This window comes from Neodiprion fabricii, chromosome 4 (assembly GCF_021155785.1).
Source record: "Neodiprion fabricii isolate iyNeoFabr1 chromosome 4, iyNeoFabr1.1, whole genome shotgun sequence".
NCBI lineage: Eukaryota > Metazoa > Arthropoda > Insecta > Hymenoptera > Diprionidae > Neodiprion > Neodiprion fabricii.
Window position 1 is genome coordinate 28,978,004 of NC_060242.1, and position 23,149 is coordinate 29,001,152.

General features: G+C 40.6%; 1 protein-coding gene across 4 annotated transcripts in view; it reads right to left on the bottom strand.

Annotated features, from left to right (window-relative positions):
- Positions 1-23,149, bottom strand: part of LOC124181707 — a 170,723-nt gene that overhangs the window by 110,161 nt on the left and 37,413 nt on the right. For 3 of the 4 annotated variants that reach the window (XM_046568514.1, XM_046568513.1, XM_046568512.1), the window contains one exon: positions 13,919-14,016. The exons of the other annotated variant lie outside the window; for it this stretch is intronic. In XM_046568514.1, coding sequence (XP_046424470.1) covers positions 13,919-14,015 — 97 coding nt within the window. In that variant the 5' untranslated portion in view covers position 14,016. The remainder of the gene's footprint in view (positions 1-13,918; positions 14,017-23,149) is intronic. 4 annotated transcript variants of the gene reach the window in all.

Below are 23,149 nucleotides of genomic sequence, written 5' to 3' on the forward strand. Positions count from 1 at the left end.
CTTCCAGGAAGCTGATTTTTCGTTTCAATGCGGAATCTCTCATCAAAGTTCAGAACAATTATACTTGAAGCGCGAACAAAATCCAAAAAGCAGCTCTGTACCTACAACATCTATATACCGATAACATTGCATATATCGATTGCAAAAGGCATTCTCCTTTCCTTAAGCGAAGCGTGCTAAAAATCGTACATTGGTTTGTACAGGCAAATATTGTTGAGGAACAGCAACGTGGAATGTTTTTTCTTGACAGTATGATTAGGCACAAAACAATTAAAGTAGAGTAGAAATACTGGCAAATAAAACAAAAAAAATAGATGCAGTAAAAGTAAAAGTTTGCAACCAGGGTACAATACGTTGTTAAATATACACTCGCACGCAAAATTGTACGTACAATTTATTTATTGACAGAATAATAACATCAAAGAAACATGATAACACGTATATAAAAAAAAAAAGAAAAACAGACGAAAAATTGTAAGGAGATTTTTCTATCCTCAACCATTAATCGTCCAGCTCATTAATTAGCGAACCATCGTCGCGCTCAATTGACCAAACGACATGTTTTGGCTGGGTAGAGACGCGTGATGAGAATACGTATGATTTACCGAACCACCGCGATAATATTACGCGCAGGAGTTTCATTATTTGCCAAAGCGTATCCCCGTGTATACGCACATGCATTAAGTTTGCGCAAGGCAAGAATCACCCCTAAAAATTACAATTCTGGTTAATCGCCCGTAGCACAGGCTTATGGTTATGGGGTAACAGGCCCATTATGTGAATCCACGGCAAGGCTGGACGGAACATGGAACATGGAACATGGAACACGAAGCGCGAAACGCGGCGGCGTACGAAACGCGCAAGCCCCGTGTGGGTATAAACAGCCAGCGAACAACCCACCACCACGTGTACGGGAAGTATGCAGTGCCCACCCCGCACCTACACACATGTAAAAAAAAAAAAAAAAAAAACTATGCGAGTGTGTGTGCATACGACAGGCGTATATACGCTACTCCTCAATACGCCACGCGCTCGCGCAATGTAGCCGTAGGGGGTGGCGGATATGGGGTCACGTTGTATTGGCTGTCAGCTCGTATACCAGAAGCAACGGTACTAGGCACTCCTGGTATATCGGTAGGTGTGTTTACATGTATAGTCGCATACTTTCATGCGTTCACATGCGGGGCGATGGAAAATATCCCCCACCAAACCGACCATACGTGGACCTATGATTGTCATTTTTATACCCGCGTATAACAGAGTATACTACATGGAATCTATGTCTTGTAAGTATTATTGATATATAGGAATATTAGGGCGCGGAAAAGGGAACTTTTTTTTTTTTATTCACACAATATCAAGTTGCTCGATACAGGATCTGACGGTTGTTTTTCTTCTCTTTGTATAATACTTGTGACTCCCTCGGTTCTGATAGTTTTTTCAAGTCGTTTAAATTCATTCAAATCCACTTTAATAAGTCACATGAAGCCAATTGCATTTGGGTGAAATCAGTCGGTAACACTTTAGAAATCCAACAAGTCACAGTAAACAAACATTCCGAAATAGACGAAACAAAGAAAAGAAATGTACTAACTTCAAAGATCGTTGTTTACGTATGACTGTTTCTAGTATAACGAGAACGCTGCAACCTGAGACAAGATTTGATTTTCCACCAACTCGGCTGCGTAACAATAATTGGGGCGACATTGATACCACCTCGGGTATCCTTTTTGTTTCTCGGATACCGACTCGGCAGGGTCGGCGAACGACATCCTATGAGAATAAGGACATAAGGAAGAGAAAAGGCAGATCTTTGATCTCGGCGTTTCGCCTATAAGCGCGATATTCCATTAACCGGGGGGTTGGAGGAGTGTGGGGATGTCGTACGGTTCTGGCCTTTGGCTGACGTCCACGTCACCACGTGACGACGACACCAGTGGAAGACGTCCCGTCGACAAACTCGGTTACACGGTTATCAGCCTAATCACGGTGGATCTCATTCGATATATATGTGTGTATATATACACGTACACTGACTTTGCCGTAGATAGCCGGGACCTTCCTACGTCCGCCTCTCTAGTATTCGACATCTTCTTCTTCTTCTTCTTCTTCTTCTTCTTTTTCACCAGGGTTATACTCGGTGGGAGCAATATAGAGAGAGTCGTCAATGTAGGAAAGATTTATGGCAACAATCTGTGAGTAACGACGACCGGGGTACCCAGATCGCAATTAGTATTGTATAGCCCTTTGTATTCTACCCATCTAATTCTCTTGGTTCAAACGCAGAGCGGCACTAGTGCAATGCGCATTGTGCGACGAGGAGTATGCGTGCGTGGGAAAATCTTTATTTGCGCTGTACAACGTTGTAAAATTGTTAGATTAAATGACTTTTATGATAATGGAGCAATGCCTTAAATTACACATAAAATGATCTACGCATATATTACGCTGATCGCGAATGAATATCTGTAGGTACCTGTAATACCCGCTGCACTGAAAAAAGACTTGGTCTGACGTTGATTCGTACGATATTTAAAGGAGCGATCACGTCACATCCGGAATACGCTTTTCGTTGTACGAAACTTTTCAAACTACGACCATTTCCGTTCTTAAAATGGCTATACTAGACATCTCGAGTCTTGAAAAATTGTTCAAGCTTAACGGTTACTCGTGAACATCTTGATGAGGTATAGACGCGTGCGTGTGCGTGTGTAAGTTTGTGTGTGTGAGTTTGCGCGTGCGCGTGCATGTTTGTCTTCTTGACATCGATCTGGATGCAATTTTTACAATGTACCCTTGCCGTCATTAACGTTGAATGGTGAATGTGAATGGTGGCGCTTTGTAATTTCAGGGTAAAACATTTTATAATGTTCCTTCAACGACGACAAAATAAATCACCTTTCGGTGTGTGCACCAAAACTTGTGCAAAATCAAATTTTCAAGTTCTACATTCGTCATCCGGAAAATGTATTTCAACAGGCGATATTAATAGGATATTAATTTTCCAAATAATCCAATGAACCATTGATATCGGTTTTGATGCGCACATACACACACACGCTAAATATAACTTCAATCTGCTGCAATCACAGTCAACCGAGCATTGCATGATTTTTTGTAAATCGATGTTGACAAAAATTATATTACACATATTCTACATGCTTCGCAACGGATTTCGATAATACACTTTGATACATTCGTGCAATTGAATTTCTTCACCAATTAATATCACTGTGCATATTATACAATACGTATACATGCATATAATATAAAAAGTTTACTCGATATTTCGTTATTTCATACACATTTTCGCCAATGCACATTTTGCGATATAAATTCGCTCATGAGAGAGAAGCGGTCGGTTTGCGAAATATAATTTCACGATGTACAGTATATTGCAAAGTACGTTTAAATAAATGGAATTAGAATACAGGTAGACATTTCACATCGGTGTATACATATAATACCTACATAATATTCCATTACGCTGAAAAGCCAGCAAGTCGCTGCGAAAACAATTTGCGTAGTTTGCATGTAAGTGCCTACATAAATCGTGCTGCATTGACATTGCCGCGAAAAATATTGTCCCGTTGCAGAAAAGAAATAAAAACTTACAAAATGGATATTTGCACAAATAACGTACAACACTACGTATATAACAAGTACGCCTGAGTCACAATAATGTATTAAATGTCGCAAATTGACCAATAAATTAATGATACATCGTATCCTCAATACCTGTAGAAGAGCTGACGTGGAAGGCGAGGGGCAAAAAAATACACGTGCATACCATACATATTGGCCTTCGGGGGAATTCCACGGTCTGGAGCACATAGGTGGTGTATACATGAGCACGAGATATTACTAGAAATATTCTAAACATGTCCCCCGTCGAACAACCGAATATAATACTTCGGCTAATTAAAAACGGAACGATATATATTATATACGTACGTACACATATGTGTCACCCCAAGAATTATATCTGACCGCAGCAAATTATGAAATTCCAAAATCTACCCCTGCATGCGAATAATATTGGTCCCTCTCGTCTCTAATTCCCTCCCTCTCTCTCTCTCTCTCTCTTTCTTGTCATCCCCTCATATTTATACCCACCGGACGTCGATCACTCTGCCATGACGGAACAATATTGCTGTCAATATCCCTCATAGGGGCGAAAGGAGGAATGGGGGGGGGTGTCAAGTGAAGGCCGCTAGTAACGACGCAGACGTACGCGTAACATGCAGCGTACCTAAATGTACTTGGGCGAGGAAACATGCGTGCAACACCATGGCGCGCGGTGCACACACCGTACGTGTGTACATTCGCATTGACATACGTAGGTGTATCTGTGTGCGATACAAGACCTGTGACTATTATTATCATCATCATCGTTGTTGTTATTGTCGTTCCTATCATCATTGTCGACGGGATGCTGTCTAGCTGTCGGTGAATATGAGGACGGAAAGACCGCTATTAATTGTACGTTCGAAAGAGCCGGCCGTACGGATTTATACTCCAGCAAGCCAACCCAGCCCAACCCATAACTGGGCATATCACGCAGTACTCGCACTGCACATCGCGAGGTATACAGAACAACGGAGAAACCTATCCGTTATCGCATTCGGAAGTATAAGCGGACCGCGTTGCGTTCGAATCCTAATGGGGTTGTTGTTCGTAATGGCGTTAAAAGCTCCGAGCGTGGATTTTAACGAGCTTTTCGTTGACCTTTCCTCCTCAACCTTTTCTACTACTCGGCGACATATTACACCCCGTCGCGGCGGGATCCCGGTATTAGGTAGAAGGTATATCCAATGATTTATAGATACCCGGGAATCATTAGGGATTCCCGCCGCGGCCGAAGGGCTGCAGCCTGGACGGTTCTGCAGGACCACGCGGCGGCCACTCGGCTTGTACTGCACTCAGTGGCCGTACCCTCCTTCCTTCGTTCCTATCTTCCTTGTGCTCTGTCGGTGCATGTTCTTTCCGGAGGGGAATTTTCACAACCTTACGTATACTTACTATACACATGGATAATTAATCAATATAAACGGCGGTTCCGTCAATGCTGCCGCTTCACGTCACTCGGCACAATTACGGTGATTAAAGCTTTTGTGTCCGACCGATTCCCAACTTTATAAGTCGATATTTATTGGTGACTCAAAGACTCGGAAATATTGGACGCTTTTCTTTACCCCCGAGAAACTTTCTCACGTTTGTCAATATGCCCCGTTTAATTATTGGAATACAGAAATAACGAATTAGTAAAAACAAATATCTATAATTCAGAAACAAGGATACCACGAGCTTTGATTCTAATTTTGAATCATTTCAGTTTAACGTTTCAAAGTTATCAGAATATCTTTTATCGTTCGTCAGACACGCATATGATATAGATGCCAGACAAATTTTAACCATCTCAATTTTGCAGTTTGCAAACACTGACAAATTACTTTTGAATACAATTTCAATGTCGAATAACTTTTAAAGGAGTGAATTTCATGAAAAATGTTAAGAGACGTTTTTTGTAGAGCATCAAATTTCCCACAAAAATAATGGTTTGATCTATAAAAAAAAATATTGATTTTTCTGGTAGTTACAAAAGTCAAAAATTCAAACAAAAATTTGAAAAAACAAATCAATGTTTAAGGCAAGATTACAAGGAAACGGCTCGATCTACGTCAATTTAGTAAGAGAGCTTTTTTGTAGAAAATTCAATTTCCTTCAAAAATATGGATTGTTGATATTTTTCAGATTGATAATTGACGGATTTTGGGTAAAAAAATGCGGTCACTGTTAAAAAATCAATAACTGTAACGATACATCCCTTAATATTGATATTAAGGGCTCAAACTTTCAGGATAATTTTTATTTGTCGTCATGAACAATGTGTTTACAGTACCATTAAAAAAAAATTCTTCGTTTTTCTTGGCCCAGTCTAATTAACATACATTCGAACTATTTTAGTCCAATGCCGTTATAGCGTCTTGTCATCTGGAAAAACTCTGATTACTACGAGTTTAACCTAAGAATATCTCAACGTAAGTATACCAGGCCCTATATGAGCTTGAGTGTTAAAAATAATAATCATCACAGTGAAATTCATTACAGAAAACGACTAAAAAAGCAATTTTTTTTCTCTATTTGCAAAACAAAACTAACTCCCCATGATAATGAATTCATCGTAATTTATATTGAGTTATTTAAAATGCATCTGGTTCGATTTCCGAGTACTAAACAAAATCAAAGAAATATAGAAATAAATTAATCCCCCAAAAACCTTTCACCAAGTACATTAAAATTGCGGTCATTACTGAAAGCATGATCGAAACTTTACCCTTACTTTTCACATCCTTCTGAAATCACACTGCTGCCACACTGGGGTCAGACTGAGCCTAAACTTATTCAACTACGAATGATAATTGTCTGTGAACAAATAAATAGAAGCAGCGCCCTGAATCTGTAACCCTGTACGTAATCGATTCCCACGTCGTACCAAACTGTTTTCATATATCAGACAAAGCGATGTTTCATACATCAGATCCGTTAACCAAAAGTTGCGAGAAATAAAGTGAATACACGAGCGCGTCGTATGTCTGATTGGTTTGGCTTGAGGTGGAAATACAATAGATTAACGAAATCGCGGTGGTTCCAGACAAAGTTTTGAATCAAGATTTTGGGACGTTAGCCAGGCAACGCCGTTGCGGGGTACCGGATATTCTTCGTTGACGTCGTCATAGCCAGGCGTCTGCATCCATATTCGTACGATAGAGTGAAGATTAAGGGTGTAGGCGTCGAGGAAACCCGCTGAGTTATCCACGACTACGAGGAAAATAAAGAGGTCGGAAATCCTGGGAAAGAAAATGTTTCTACGCAACGTCGTCTCGGCGAGAATTAAATCTCAGCCAGCGCAGCGTGACAATTGTTACACACAAGAATATATGCACGAGACGATTTATTCCCGTCGGTACGGTCTAAACTTGAGTCCTCGGAGCCGTCTGACCCATAACGGCAAATGGATACAAATACCGCGATCTGCTTTTCGAATGATTGTCCACGTGGATTATACGACAGAGAGAGAGAGAGAGATAACGAGGGAAGCCGAGAAGGCGGATCGGCAGCCATCCATCCTACAGAATGAGAAATAGGAAAAGACCGAGCGGCGTCATGCGACGTTCTCGTCCTTCCCCCAGCTTTTCAGTGAGATGTGGAAGCTAGCCTGCAGGAACCCTGTATTTTTTGGCAAAGAGGTCAGCAGGCGAGAGAGGAAAGGAGAGGAGAGGAGAGGAGAGAGATTTTCTGCTATGGGAGGAGGAGGGTGAGACAAATATCGACAATCAAAGAGCACTCGTACCCCTCGACCCCCCTTATGAAGGTCCCACAGTTTTCCTATATTTCTTTCTCTGGCGAACACCTTGACACCGCAGTAAATCTGACTTTGAACGAAGAAACAAACGAACGAGCGAGTCTTGCCGTCGCCATCGGAATCTTTCCATCGGCCCTTTGCATATGTGGAAACTTGAGTGTTTGTCTAGTTTTAAAAATTTGACATTCAATTCGTATACGTAATACGAAATGTAAAGAAAACCTGATGAATTTGTGTCGCATAATTTCAATACAGATGTAATGTAAAACTTTAAATAACACAGAATGAAATACAACATTTGCACAGAAAAACGGAATAAAATTCCTGGCTGACTGTGAGTTCAGGTCTATCGACATTCGAATACTGGTGCACAAGCATTAGATACCTTAGATGCAAGCGATCGGCTTTCGAATCGACTTCTCGCTCTCTCGCCCGATATTTCTCGCGTTCCACCTCGAATCCGGATTGCATTGCATTGCACTGCATACGGGTTTTACCAACCGACCAACGAATGCCTGGACGTGTAGGGCTGATTGTGAGTGTAAAAAGAATTGCTCCGCATGTGAGAACCACGGAGACTTGACAAACTACTTTAGTCGAGAGGAAAACATGGCCGGACGCCTCGGCGGGGTTGAGGACGAACGAAAAACGGTCGGTGGGGGTTGAAAGGGGGACGCGAGTCGTCGGGACGACGTTTTCTCAGACGCGCACGGAATTGCTAATACAAACGGGAACCCATATAAAGTCGTGACTCTAGCCTTGACGACCGGTGGACGGATATAATCAGAACAGACGATTTCACCATACATAAAGTCACGGTCTCCCGTAATCGTCGCATAATGATAAGTTTTCACAATAGTAAATCAGCAAGAGTCTTACTTTGAGAAAGTGACCTGAAAAAATGCCAACAACCAAAAACCAAAAGAAAAAGCCGCATCAGAAACGCGTTGGTTTTTTCAACGATTCAAACATTAGACAACAACAACGCGGTGAACGAGTGTGATTTTTAACAAGATTTAAATATGTACGTAAAACTGGTCGAGATAATGCCTTTCAATGAAAAACGAAACAAAAAAATTTTAAACTCCTACACAAAATGTAACGTATATATCATACACGTGTCAATTTGCCTCACGATGAAATTTCTTAATATTGAAAGATTTGTAAAGGTCAAAAGTTTGGCCGGAATATCCGTAATACGTAACAAGATTGTGAAGGGAGAAAGCGAGAGGAGGAAAAGAGAGTAACAATCAAGTATAAGGGAAAAGAGATGAATCCTACGCACAAAGAGGTAAAAGGTCGCCAAGTTGACCCCGTGGAGGAAAAGTTTCGTTTTTCGAATGGGGGTGTCAAAATTAATGAATTACAGCCGAGTTCAAGTTGCGTAATTGAAGACGTCTGAGAAAGGGTAGACTGACATTAACTCCTCGTTTTATCCACATACCAGCAACGCTTTGTATCGCAGGTATTCAAGTAAAGTCAGAAACGAGAGAATTTTCAATACCGAAAAGTTGTTCAGCACGATATTTTATTACAAATGTGTATATGTACACAATACATCTTTATTAGACAGGGCCAAAAAAACGAAGAATTTTTTCTTTAATGGTACTGTAAAAACATTGTTCATGACAACAAATAAAAATTATCCTGAAAGTTTGAGCCCTTAATATTAATATTAAGGCGTGTATCGTTACAGCTATTGATTTTTTAACAGTTACCGCATTTTTTTACCCAAAATCCGTGATTTATCAATCTGAAAAATTTTATCAATCCATATTTTTGAAGGAAATTAAATTTCCTACAAAAAAGCTCTCTCACTAAATTGACGTAGATCGAGCCGTTTCCTTGTAATCGTGCCTTAAACATTGATTTGTTTTTTCAAATTTTTGTTTGAATTTTTGACTTTTGTAACTATCAGAAAAATCAATATTTTCATAGATCAAACCATTATTTTTGTGGGAAATTTGATGCTCTGCAAAAAAGGTCTCTTAACATTTTTCATGAAATTCACTCCTTTAAAAGTTATTCGACATTGAAATTGTATTCAAAAGTAATTTCATAATCTTTATAATCTTTATTAATCTGACGAGAGAATTGTTTCTCACCTTCCGAGAGTTAATACCTAAAGTAAAGAAAAAAATCGATGAAAACAATATCATCGAGGTGTGAGATTGCACTGAAATTCTTTTTCCAACTAGACGACCTGAAGCTAGGTGTAGGTATGCGCAGAGTATACATTTATTCAGCTTTGACGAAAAATGAAAAAAAAAAAAATTTAATTCTCTCTTTTTTTAGCGTCCTATAGCCAAACTTTCCGCAGCGTGACTGTCGCGCACGATAGCGTTATAATAAGGTTTTTTAGCTTCGTACAGTGAAACTTGCTAACTGAAATACATTGTCGAGTATTAATGGCCTTAACCATAAACTGCATAAGCGTCTGTACGTCTACCTTTATGCAAGCGGTTACTTTTATTAACAGGTTACAAAGGTTGAAAGTATGTGAATATTACAATTTCTTCAACAATTATATGTATATTATACGTAGGGAAACATGTACCTACCCAGGTCTTACAAATTTCGGGAACCATGAGCAATTCCGGCAGATGAATTACAGCGTGATAAATCGTAAAAGCATTATGAGAAATTTACTGGTTTTTAAATTGCAGCCCGATTGTTATACACGCAACAAAGATAGATACGCCATGTAATACCTGACGTACATTCATAACGTACCTGTATCACGCAAGCAGTCGATCTGAGAAAACATATAATCGAGTTTCTCTCCGACAACGACGGCAACTCGGTGATCTTTTAACGAAGTCGCGTGTTATACATGCCGCAGCTTCGCGTTTTTCACATTCTTTACAAAGTTGAATACTCGCGATATCCCGCCAGATCAGATGGTACGTCGTTCAAGCTGCCTTATAAACTTGTGTAACATTGAAATGTTTTAATATAACAGCAAAAATGTTAATGAAAAAGTGTTACAAACAAAGAAGTACTTCGAGCTCTGAATTTTACCAGTCAATAATTGTAAGAGTGCACATCTCTCGAGTGAGTTTTAAATTCTATGAAATTTTAAGATTTTCTCCAGATCAAGGAGAGGGTTGCGCGATCTTTTCGAAACTTGGCACTCAAAGTAGGTATTGAATAATTCAAGCCACGGTTTTCACCTGAAACTTCGTCGTTCACTTTTTAAGGGAAACTCGCTGGTTTCGATTACCTCTCGGCGTCGAAAAAACACATCTCAAATATTCCATGGTAGAAAACAACGGCTCAGTTATTTCCACGAATAAAATTAATTTTCCGTTCGCTATGTGCGGTTCAAACAACTTCGAAAAATTGTATTCATGTGGTGAACATTCAGTGTTAATTAATCCCACGTAGATATTTTATGAATATTGACAAATTCTTCATAAATATACGTGTATAAATATGTTGGTTACTAACGTAATTATGAAGATGCATGTTGAGGAAAAATCATCATTTCGCAAGTTTAAGATTGTTTAGAATCGAGTGAACCGTGATAAAGCAAAACGTACTCATCTTTTGAAATCCTGATGCTAAAGTGAATGTAAATTTGCAAAATAGTGCCTCGTAGAAAATGAACTCATTTTGTTTAACAACTCAATCTTGCTAAACAAAGAAAAATGTATATTTTTTCTTCAGAATCAAACTGTCACCACAAGTAAAAAGGTCGCGTAGTTGAAATTTATTCTTATTTGGCATACGGTATTGAAGTTTTCTTCAGATTATCTGAAAGATGAAAACTGTCTCAAAAGTTAAAGGTAAAACAAAATAATTATAATTATAATAATACTAAAAATTCCACAAATAAAGCCGCAGAGAGATGGTCAACATTGAAAGTTGATACAACAGCCGGGTTGGCATGAAATATCGCGGAACACAATTTAAAAAAAAAAATCTTGGAAAAGTCTCGTGTCGTAATACAAACACTACAATCAAACGCACCAGCGCGCGCACCCGTGCACACAACCACACGCACAAACACACACACAAAATATGCCCTGAATTTCTGGGTGATGATCGATTCGAGAGCGAAGTAGTTCCTACGGTGCGGAATAAATTCGCCGTTACGGCCGCAATCTAACTGCGCTAGGTCAACATAGGATTAGACTCGTATCTCCCTCGCGCACTCCTGCCGAGGGTTCGTTCGAATGCAGAGAAATACGAAGAGACGTACATACACGCACGCATGCATACGTGCTTAAGAGACGTGCGCATCCCACAGACGTTGTAACATTACTACAATAGACGTATGTTTTCAAAGAAAGGCGATACAGTGCATGGTTTGCATTTGTATATCCACATACGGAATGCGAAATTTTTGCAAAACAGAAAGCACAATTTCTCCGTGGCCTACTGGCCTGCCACAATGAACCGACACCCACACGTTATACGTAATTCGAGGGGATGAAACGGGGTGGAAGGAGAGGAAAAATAATACACATTTCCCAGCCCCAGCCCCAGTGCAAGGGTCGGATGCGAAAGGGTATCTATCTGCAGGAGTTGCAAGTTACCTATACGTATAAATAATACATAGGTACTTGTATCTCGACACGGACGCTGCACGAGTGTCGGCTTATATCAAGATATAGTCGAGACGTTGACGTTAAACGGAAGTAAGTTATTTAATCCTCTTCGCGATGTCGTCGTATATATTTTGCATTTTTAACTTTCTGCTTCGGTTGTTTTTTCCATTACGTCTTTCTTTTCTTACACGGTTTTTTTTTTTTTTTTTTTAAACACTCCTCCTTCCCCCACCATTATTTTGTTTCACTTGCCAACTTTTCAATTCTTACTAGAAATATTATACGTTTATACTCATATCTAATTTACACTCCCACGACATATATACGAATGAAAAGTTGGGGGCGCAGGCATCCGATGGAAGGCGGGAGAGACGAAGACGGATACGATGCGAAGGACGCAAGGGGTGAATTCAGGGTTGCGCGTAGGAGGGTCGACTGACTGACTGGCGTACCGAGGGATCCGAACTGCATCTCGTCTCGTCTTTCACCGATTATGAATATAACAGCGTGAAAAAATACATCATATCTACAGCTGTATCGCAGGATTGATTGATCTGATCAAGTGCAGGAAAAATGGAAGATTATCTCTTTTTATAATGGATTCATCCCCGTCTAATATTGTTAAGATCATCGCCATCACGGCTGTTACACATGCGGCGTGTGTGTAAAGAGGTTTTATTTAGATTTCTCAGCGTTCCTTCAATTAAGCGGAGATGAATGTGGATACATTTCGACGCAAGTCGTTCCAATGATTCTATGGCGTTGCCTGTATAATACACCGCGTAAAGAATCTGTAAATATTTACGGTACCTATCGGTTGGGAAGTAATTTTGTCTCACTGATTGATTAAGCCAATTTCCGCAAAGTTTCTCGCCTCGTGGTCTGTAGACGCAAACTGTCAAGACGATACCGTATTTGTCACGAATCTACGTCGAGTTTCGATATAATTTGGTAAACGATTCGCGGAATTGCTCGAAGAAATTCAATTTGAGAATTGAGTGTAAGATCAACACGACGCGCAAGAGAATATTGAAAGGTAATATTATTATTCAACAAAAACCCTAATCATTGATAGTATAGCAGCGTTTATTGAATGAAATAAAATTGCAATCTACTCGGTTCAGCTGTGGCGTTCTCAATAAACGAAAACATGTGAGTGGAAATTGGAATAACATCATGAAAAATAATTTACCGATACTCACGGATTTGATGAATGATTTTCAGTATTTCAACATTCCTCATAATATCGAAAAAAGAAAACCATAAGATCCACAGACTGTGACAATGGGGTTGTATAAATTAAAGACATAAACCTCACTTCCCCGACATCTTTCACGAGTATAAAACGTTTCTTTCCGCATGGTTTCCCCTGACTATAAGGTACAGATTATGGGTACACACCCCATACTGAGTATTAAAATCGGCGAAAAAAAAAAAAAAAACGCGAAAAGGAAAGTAGCTGGTAAGAGGCTTACTTGAATTATTATTACCATCATTATTACGATTATTGTTAGGCAAAACGAACACGTTCATAAGTATATAAAAATTAATGAATGCGCAATGCGTCCGACTCCCTTTTGATAAAAAGAGAAGGGAAAAAAAAAATCCCATCATCCCCTCGCGATACATCCCTCCGTCTGTTATACGCAGTAACTTTGATCAAAATTTCGCCCCATTGACGTATTATGGGTAAATAAATTACCAACAAACCCACCGGAATATATACACATACACATATACGTACATTCTGAAACTGCGATAAAACTGCAAGCGGGGCGTCCACGGAAAGCAAAAGATTTTTCGCAAAGAGTTCGCGGGTGTTTCTCTATTATTTCCGATATTATTTCCTCCCTCCCTTCCTTACAAGGCGAAATTTCGATCCCCAGAAAACTACCCTCGCCACTCGCCGAATGGGGTGGCGGCTGCCGCTTCTAGTACCCGAGGCCTTCCTGCCTTCCTGCCTCGCGATCAGCATTACACACCATCGAAAGTGACTCACCGTTTGCGAGGGGTAGGAGACCAGCCAGTAGCATCGACAGCAGCAGCTTCTGCGCCGGGGCCCTGCGATGCCCTTCACGATGCGCCGATCCCTGCATCCTGAAACACAAGTACAAAACACTCTCAGAGAGCTTGATAACTACCGGTTGCATTTTTAACGGTTCGCCGACATTTCTATTTCTCTTTCCCTCTCTCTCTCTCTCTCTCTCTCTCTCGCTCTCTTTCGTAATTATCTTCGATTGCTGCACCTATTCGACGAGGGAGTCTACAGTGCGTGAGTCAACTTCGACGAGTGATGAGCGTATTGGTTCTTTCTCACGTTTTCATCACACTTTGCCAATAATCAAATAATCGTAATTATATAAACGGTGAGGTTGAATCTGAATCTTCGTCAAAAAAGATTAAATTTTATCAGGAAAATCAGGTCTCTTCTTTATATTCATCAGTATAAACTTCAAGCGACTCACAATCAGTTAAAACGGACCCTTTACGATCCTTTTCATCCCTCTTTTCGAGGCTAAAAGTTGTTTAATAGGGTATTTTGAAGTTTCTCACAATTACGGGCGGGTAGGGAGAAGGCAAAGATCGAATTTCGTGAATGCTCAAAGAGATCCACAGTGTGATATTTCTACGCGACATAATCAAGCAGTTTACATATCTCGGTCTAAAAACCACAGGTTAACCATATTTTATAAGAACAGCTTTTGATCCCGGAGAAAGAGTGTGTCACACAAAGGGTTTGTGGGGCGACCGAAACCCGGTTAGGAGAATAATAAATTCTAATTACGGCATGTAGGTACAGTGCGAGCATGGGAGGCAGGCGCTGCCACCGTGACAAGCTGGTTGTGACTAATTAAGAATCGGGAAGTTTTCCCCCGCGTCTCACACACTTCGTGTCACTTCTACGACCTACTGTAACCCACCACAACACGACGGTATAACACTGCCCGTACGTACTATCTTATCATTAATCGCAGCGCCTGCAAAAGCCCCTGAAATCCTAGCGTGCAAGCATGAGTGTTGCGCTTGTACGAACTCCACGAGAGACGGGAAGGGATACATGTCCGAAGGATCTGTTTTTTTTTTTTTTCTTTTTGTCGTTCCATCACGCGGGGAGGCCAACTATTCGCGGACATTCGTAGAGAATACGAGAAACCGACCGACGATGTGGGCACACGTTATACACATATACCGATATGCGTTTCCTCGTACCGTGGTCACCCTGTCCTGTGTGATGGTTGAAGATCGAAGAGGGCCATGCCGACGGTCTGCTGGGTGAACCCTGACCGAACGAAACCGTCCCCTCCGAACACGGTACGCTGTAGAAGTAGTAAGTAGGCGGAGGGTGGCAAAAAGAAGTGGAGTCCAATGGTACACGTTCCCCTTTGCAATGGAAAAGCCGGGCGAACGTCTTTCCCGGTGGAAGAAGTAAGCAAGGAAGTGAGAAAGTGAGAAAGTGAGAAAGTGAGAAAGTGAGGAAGTCAGTCAGTCAGTCAGGCAAGCGGGCACAAAGAGAAAGAGCGATGAGATCGAGATGAAGATGGAGATGCAGAGAGAGGACGTGTCCTGGGAGCTCACTCCCCGCGTCTCGACGACGAACGGACGGAGGGATTCTCCTCTTGAGGAGCAGGAGACTCGCGGGGATTCGGTCAGCGTCAAAATCGGCGGTACCTAAGATCTCTGCTGAGCGTCAGCGGTGGCATCGGCAATGGGAGAATGTTTCGCGTCATCAAAGGTTACTGCGCGACTTTTCTCCCTTCCCTCAAAAGGCAATTCGAATATCTGGCTATTCAGAATTCCTTTGCGACTCGGTCCGCGCGGATTCAAATCTCAGAGGTCATTTCGCTGCCCTTAATCCGCCTAAGGTGGATAGATTTATTTTTCTTCGTCGTATGAGAAAAAAGACCCTTCACCTGCGCACACCGTAAACTATTTGCTACATGTACAACGTACATGCATGCGAATGTTATACTCCAGACGTAATATTTGCGTTTTACGATCAGTACCGAGTTCGAAAACGGAACAAATTCAAACACCCCTTTCCCATTCGACATTCGGTAGTTATACTTAGTTCTCCGAGGATGCGTATAACTACACCATCGGTAACCACATTACACGTCGTTCTTGTTACGAAGGTTATATCGAACGGGTCTAGGAACAATACAACCTTCGAGATTCTATACGTGTGGCAGGTTAACGTAGTTAGACGTGTGAATGCGCTGCGTAAAAAGAACCAGGATGTTGGTGTTGTAAGAATGTAATCAGTTGTGCGAATCCGAGTGGTGCGCTTTTTTTTTAGAACAAGTATTAAGGGATTGGTTAGTCTTTGACCCACGGAATCCAGTACAATTCTGACGAAACGTTGCGATCATAAGGATGGTCTGTACAATTATTAAAAAAAAAAAAAAGATTCAATTACCCCGGTGTTAAGATTCTATGCAACGAGTTTTGCAGAAAATGAGATGGTGGGAGACTTATTGAAATTCTTTCGCGTACACAATAATGCCCTCAAGTGGCAAACTTAAAAAATAATATATAAAAATGTCTCTACATGCATATATGTATGCATAACGGTAGAGTGTAAAAACAAGCCCCTCGTAACCTAAATAATAAAAACCTTTTTCATTATCGTCATTCCGCGGGTCTCGTTCATTGTATGTATAGACCCGTGATTAATTGAGCGGAAATGACAATTGCAATATTATTCTACACATACAAACGGTAGGCGTTTCATTTCCACGAACAATTTTAGAGCACAAACATTATAACAGTCAGACTCGTAAAAAGATAAGAATGTACACGAAGCGAGTAGTTCAAAATATTTTCAGACGCGGATGACTGACTACGGCTTAGCTAATAAAACAAACAGGTTGGGTTGGTAAAAAATAAAAAGTAAAATGTAAAAAATAAAAACCAGTAGCCTTGATACAACTATCGAGCATGACGTCGTCACCGCCGCGTGACCAAGTGGTCACAGTGCGATCGTTACGACGTGCACGTAACGTATACCACACAATAACTATGTATGTACTATCGATTGTTATCTGTGTATCCGGACATTTCGTTAGCTTTTTATCAATATAACTTGCGAAATCCCGCGGTTGGTTAATGCGCAAAATTCGCCCATCGTACCCGCGCGTACAACAACTATAGCCAATCGAAATAGCTCACTACGGCTGAACATGCTTGACGTCCTCTCGTGCATTTGCTACCGTGACGCGGGCGTTTCGCGCAACGTTCAACCTCCAATAATATTTGGCAACTATCAGTTATCGAGCGAAATTGACAGCCCGGGGTGGTCAACGAAGCCACCCCCAAAGACTCCCCCTAAACGCACGCACGCACACGCCGTGGAAAATCCAGCATGCCGAGCAGGCTAGCAATAAAGTAGAATTGTACGCTCTGTTGACTTAGGACGTAAATAGGAGGCTTAATATCTGTCACTGTGGTCACGCCCCGACATATCCTCAGGGCGAGATGAGGGGATGACGGGCGGAGGGTGGAGATATGTAACTAACTGTCAACCACGAACTGTCAAGCGTCGCCTAAATTTATATGAAATTTGGCAAGATTGTGTGAATGGTGAGTAAACGCCCGGGAAGACATCATCATCTGCAAGTTCAGAGCCGATCAGGAGCCGTTCGCTTGAAAATTAAATGATCAGCGATTCCAATTCATGAACATCGATTTTAGGTGATTTCGATTTTATTTTACCTTACCATATGATCTTCCTCAATGACAATTTCCAGTATCCCGATTGATTTCTATAATTATTTCTGAGCATTACAAACGTTTTCATTGTTTTCGGAATTGGATAGAATCACACGTGTACGTTACAACACCTACAACGTTAGGAACTCGTTGGAAAAGAATGAAAATCTCTTGACAGCCCGGAAATCAACGAAAGCACACGATAAGATAGAAATCAACAGAATGTCAATGTATTGAAACGATTTTACATTTACCGCAAGACTTTCGACGCTTGTCGCACAAGTCTTTCAACCACGTCACGTGAGCCCGAATGATTTGGTATACGAGTTACAACGTTTTCAGTAATCTCGATCGACTCATTCCTCGTTATTTAAATTTTGAATCGAAGTTGCTTTAATTTACAATTCGACGTCCAACTGTCGAGTTTCGGACGCCTTTGAGTTGAATCGCCTCTCGTGTAGACCGGAGATTTTTTCAATCGACCCCTGACAGCCAAATAGATTCCAGTGCAAAAATGATTGAATCTTTCCCGTAGAAAAGTGTGATACTCACATTCCTCCATTGTATTTCAAACATCCCAGTAAAAGCAAACATCATCGAAAAAAAAATGACTCCAATATATTCCACGTCGGAATGAAACGAATCTGTATAGTTACGCTCCTGATCGACGCTGTTGGGCTAATATTATAATCGCCTGAACTGCATCGAGTTCATAGATTATGAATTTGATCGGCGAGCGTTGAATGCGCCCCCATGTGCACGAATGCTGGCGGTACGTTGCAGCCAGTTTTCCACCAAGTTCAGGGAGCGGGATGAGGTACCATAACTTTGAAGAAACTGGTACGGTAGGAGTTGATGATGTGGTTTGCTGGAGGCGAGTCTGCGAGACTTCAAGACGCGGCTCTCTTGCTCGTTCGCTTCGCATGCCGGAGATTACAGGAGAGAAGACGTGCTGCTCGTGCTTTCGGCAGGTAGGCTGCACTTCTTGAGCCTTGGCATACCCAGCTGGCCTTCACCTCTAGGTACTAGAAAATCAGGCAGGTAGCTCCCGAGGCCCCGAGGCTGCAGCAGCGGAAGATGAAAGGGAGGAAGATGGATACGCGGATGAAATTCACCGCCTCACTTTTACCTGCGTTTCTGTTTTCACGTTTATATATATATTATTGGGGTTTTCTTTTTCTCGTCCCTCCGCTCGCTGGCTATTTCACAATTCTGAAAAATAATTTCTAGCCAAACCGGATATTACCAATTCGGAGCCGGACGATGGATTCAAAAATCTTCCTGTTCTCGTCGACTTGCGTAAACGTAGAATGTACTATGTATTATGGGTACATAGAGAAGCATTTGCGCGGCACATACCTGTACTTTATTACACAGCAAGAGCAGCGAAACGACCGAACGATCTCGAGACCTTGTTATGGCCGTAAGCGCTTATTCGATTAACCTAATGAACCTGATATCTCAATTAATTAATTCAAGGATCCTGAAACCAGGTCCCTTGTTCCTCCTCATAAGTCCTACGAAGCCTGCGGCGAGAGAGTTTATATTCCTGGCAACTACAGGTACATGACGTAGATCAAGACAAACTCGAATTCGGGTCCTAGTGATGATCTTCCCATTTCATTTTACGATCATCATTCGAATCAACGAACGAACACGAACAAACGGTTAGAGAAAGAAAGTCACAAGGCGATTCGAGACCAAGGGTTGGATATTCGCCAATAGATGATATCTGCGGATGTGCGACTAACTGAAATCGTTTACCGATAATAATTCTGTGTTTTCACGCCGGCCTCTCGTCTCTTTCTTTCTTTCATTTTTTCTCTACCTCTCCCTCCCTCCCTCGTACGTCTTTCTGTTCTTACGAAATATTATCATCCCGAGTTACAGCTTCGTGTAGGTAAGTTAATACGTGTTTAAATAACGAACGTAGGAGACTCGCGACGCCTTCCACCAAACCTCGAGCAACCCTACAGCCCTACACCCTCCCAAACGGGCGAACGCTCCCTGCACGATGTAGCCGGCATGCAAAGGGTACGGGAAACAGATTATATAACAGAGATACGGAGAAGAACCATTCACAAGTTCGTGTTCACCTTCATGTAAATGGAAAATGGAAAATGGAAAATGGAAAATGGAAAATGGAAATGAGAATGCGAATGAGAATGAGAATGAGAATGAACACGAAAATGAAAATGATAATGAAAATCATGCCTACATTCGTTTGATTATTCGAATCTGCCATCCTGCCTGCCCGCCTGCCATCTGTTTCCGCATGTATAGAACAGAACCTGTAACCTTATATATATATTTCGTATACCATACTATGACACTTATATATGCCACAAAAATTGACCTGCAGAACTACCTGCTTTCAACTAGCCACATTTGAAGGACCTTAAAAATCATCGGACACAGGACCAGAAAGATATTTACAAAGAAAAAAATCCCTCGATCCTGTTCTCTGCAATAGATGCCGTGAATGAACTTTATGTAATAACGTTGAGTGGTGAAATTTTTGCCCAATTATATGATTAATTTACAGGAAAAACACGTCTGTCTTCTGGTGGCAAAATGTTTTCGGCACAGCAAAAAAAAAATAAAAATTTTGCAATTTATTAGTCAAACATTCGTCCTGTAAAAAAATACCATAGACTGACACGAAGGCTCGAGTATATTTTTAGAAACGATATTTATTAGCAATGAAAGAAACATGTTACGTACGTATTCGATGCGATCGCGATGCACCTTGACCGATCATACAAGTTTTATTTCCGTTATAGCGATGCATGTACATTGTATAACCTACACGTACACGGCACTTCTTTATAAAGCGAGACGAATGAAAGCGGAAAAATTGCAAACACGTTTTGAAGTAGGTCGGACCACGTACGCTTGACTGAGTGGGTTGCGACCCCGATGACGAGTGTAAAGAACATATCGATAGTATAACCTAACCTTACGTAATCCGATGACGAGGAATATAGGTAGAGTGTATTAATACTTATCGTTAGCCACAGTCTAGACGTGGATCAACGTAGTATAACTAAATACAAGAAAACCGTATCAATACGACACAATTAAAAAAATTAAAAACACAATTTTTCTTTCCATAACGAATCAGTGTGCATGCATGTACATCTCAATATTCGTACGAAATTATAAAACGACCTGCGAACGAAGTTCGATAATAACAATGTGTTTACCATAAAAACCGCACACGAAACCTACAAATTACAATAAGCATTTCCTGCACCGAAAAAAATGTCTAGATGTGGTTACCATGCAATGCTGAACTATAAACCATGTTTTTCCATTGGTGACAAATACACGGTTCTGGATACAGCATATGGAAAATAAATTAGTGATTGTAATTGAAAGATCTTGTGTATTATTACGCTGTCCGGATGTAGTCACTCGCGTTATATTTTTTTGCGATCGAAGTTCTGGGTGTGATTAATAATAAAAAAAAATCCTATAATAGACGCATTCCAGACGCGAGATTAGGATAGTAAGCGGCACGCGGCTCTAGATGGTTTCGCTTGAATACGTAATACGGAAGATTGGATATGCGATCATACGCGGACGCGGTGCAATTCCCTCCGAGTGTATAACGTCGGCGGTTAGTGTAATACGCTTGTACAATGACAATATAAAACCGGAAACCGAGGGGCGCGTAAGTTTCTACAACCGTTTGCATTATTTAACAAAGTACACGTGTCCGACGGTGCTTTGACAAGCTTCCATACGAACGCGCCTGTAATAAAAATGAGAGATTGTCGTTCAAGCGTCCGTCCGCCGGCTAATCGCGCGAGATTACGTAAAGTTCGTCTTGTCGATTTGACGACGAATTTCTATTAAAAATGTTCGCCTTACGATTTTAGATCTCTCTGAAATTCAATCGACTCTAATAAAGCAAAAAATATTTATATCCTTATATTTTTCAATTAACTGAACTCCATCAAAATCATTCTACAAGTAGCAAGAAATAACTGAGATTTTCTCATAATTCTTTCGTTACGTTAGCACCACGATATAATTCAACTTCGTCGGATTGCAGTGCCAATTTTTTTTTTTTTTTTATTTTCGTTTTCTTTTAAAATGCAAAAAAATTCTTTACGGATCTATCGCTAGAAAACTAGTTGACGAAAAAAAAAAAAAAAATAAAGTGGGAAAACATGCACGATTACACTATCGTATTGCGAAATTGTGTAGCCGCAGTATAACGGAAATCATCATCATTATCATATTATGACAATTTAGAAATTAAATTTGACCAGTAAATATAGATCAAAGTTCACGGTTGTGCCGTAAAATAATTTCCGCAATGTAAATTTAATTATACATGAAGCGATTCAAGCTATGGCTTCGAAGAAAAAAAAAAAAAAAGTACAACTTGGAGCTAACTTAAACTTGCTTGATTACTATCGCTAATAAATATTGAAAAGCTTGTTCGAGTATTCGCAAAGTTGTCAAAGAAAATTAGCGAACGCACCGATCGAATCTGTAAGGCAGGAATGTTGTGGATCTTATATTTGATATCGGAATCGGTTTAATAACTCCGGACAGGAAAGGAGATAGGTTGACACGGCTGATACGTCTCGGAGGCAGTTCCCTGTCCCATGTTATATACGCGATACATATATACGTACATTAGACTCACATATATGTACGGTTGAAAGGGATAATCGAATGGCTTCGTCGCCACACGCACGAGGCGATAACACCGATCGTTTCCGAACCACGCGGACGACACCTTGATTTCTGCACTGTTTTCTCAACCCCTCGATGTCAAATTATGCTGGGATATTATAGGTATATCTGTACACGGTTACGATGTACGTATACGTACTTCGCAGGCCACGTGGACTAAATTTTTACAAGTTGCGCAAGATTTTGATTGGACAAATGTCGAAGAAACGAACCGGATCTGTCGTTACATAATTCGTATTCTGTGGTATGACAGCTTTGAGCTTTCAGATACTGCGAGTTATCAAACCCCCATCTGACTATATAAACATTTACATGTGTTACGCAATATGATTTAATCCAAACAAAATACATTTGGAAGAATTGTGGATGGTCGTAAATCGTGGCGCAAGACCCGCCTATTGTAAGTTATGTATCCCGCAAGGTAAAGGAGAGAAGATTTCGTCCCCGATAAAAGTATATTTGCACTGTCTGCCAAATAAATTATTAGTTCTTTGCATAAACCTATACCTATTGCGCGCTAAGAAAAGGCGCCTTAGAGAGAAGAAATGCGTGCACGGGCTGTCTAAAAATTTTCTTTCTGTTAGAGAATCGAGGTAGACAAAATTCTTCATACTTACCATGATACTCAAATTGTATCATGAAGTACACCGAATATGTGTTTTCAAATTGTTTGTTACATGCAATTTAAGAAAAATTTTCTAAAAGCAATTATCGATACATTATAAATAATTTACATTCAATAATTATATCGCACAAAATTTTTTTTCTTTGTTTTTTTTTTTTTTTTATTTGAATCTCGTTGTCCTCT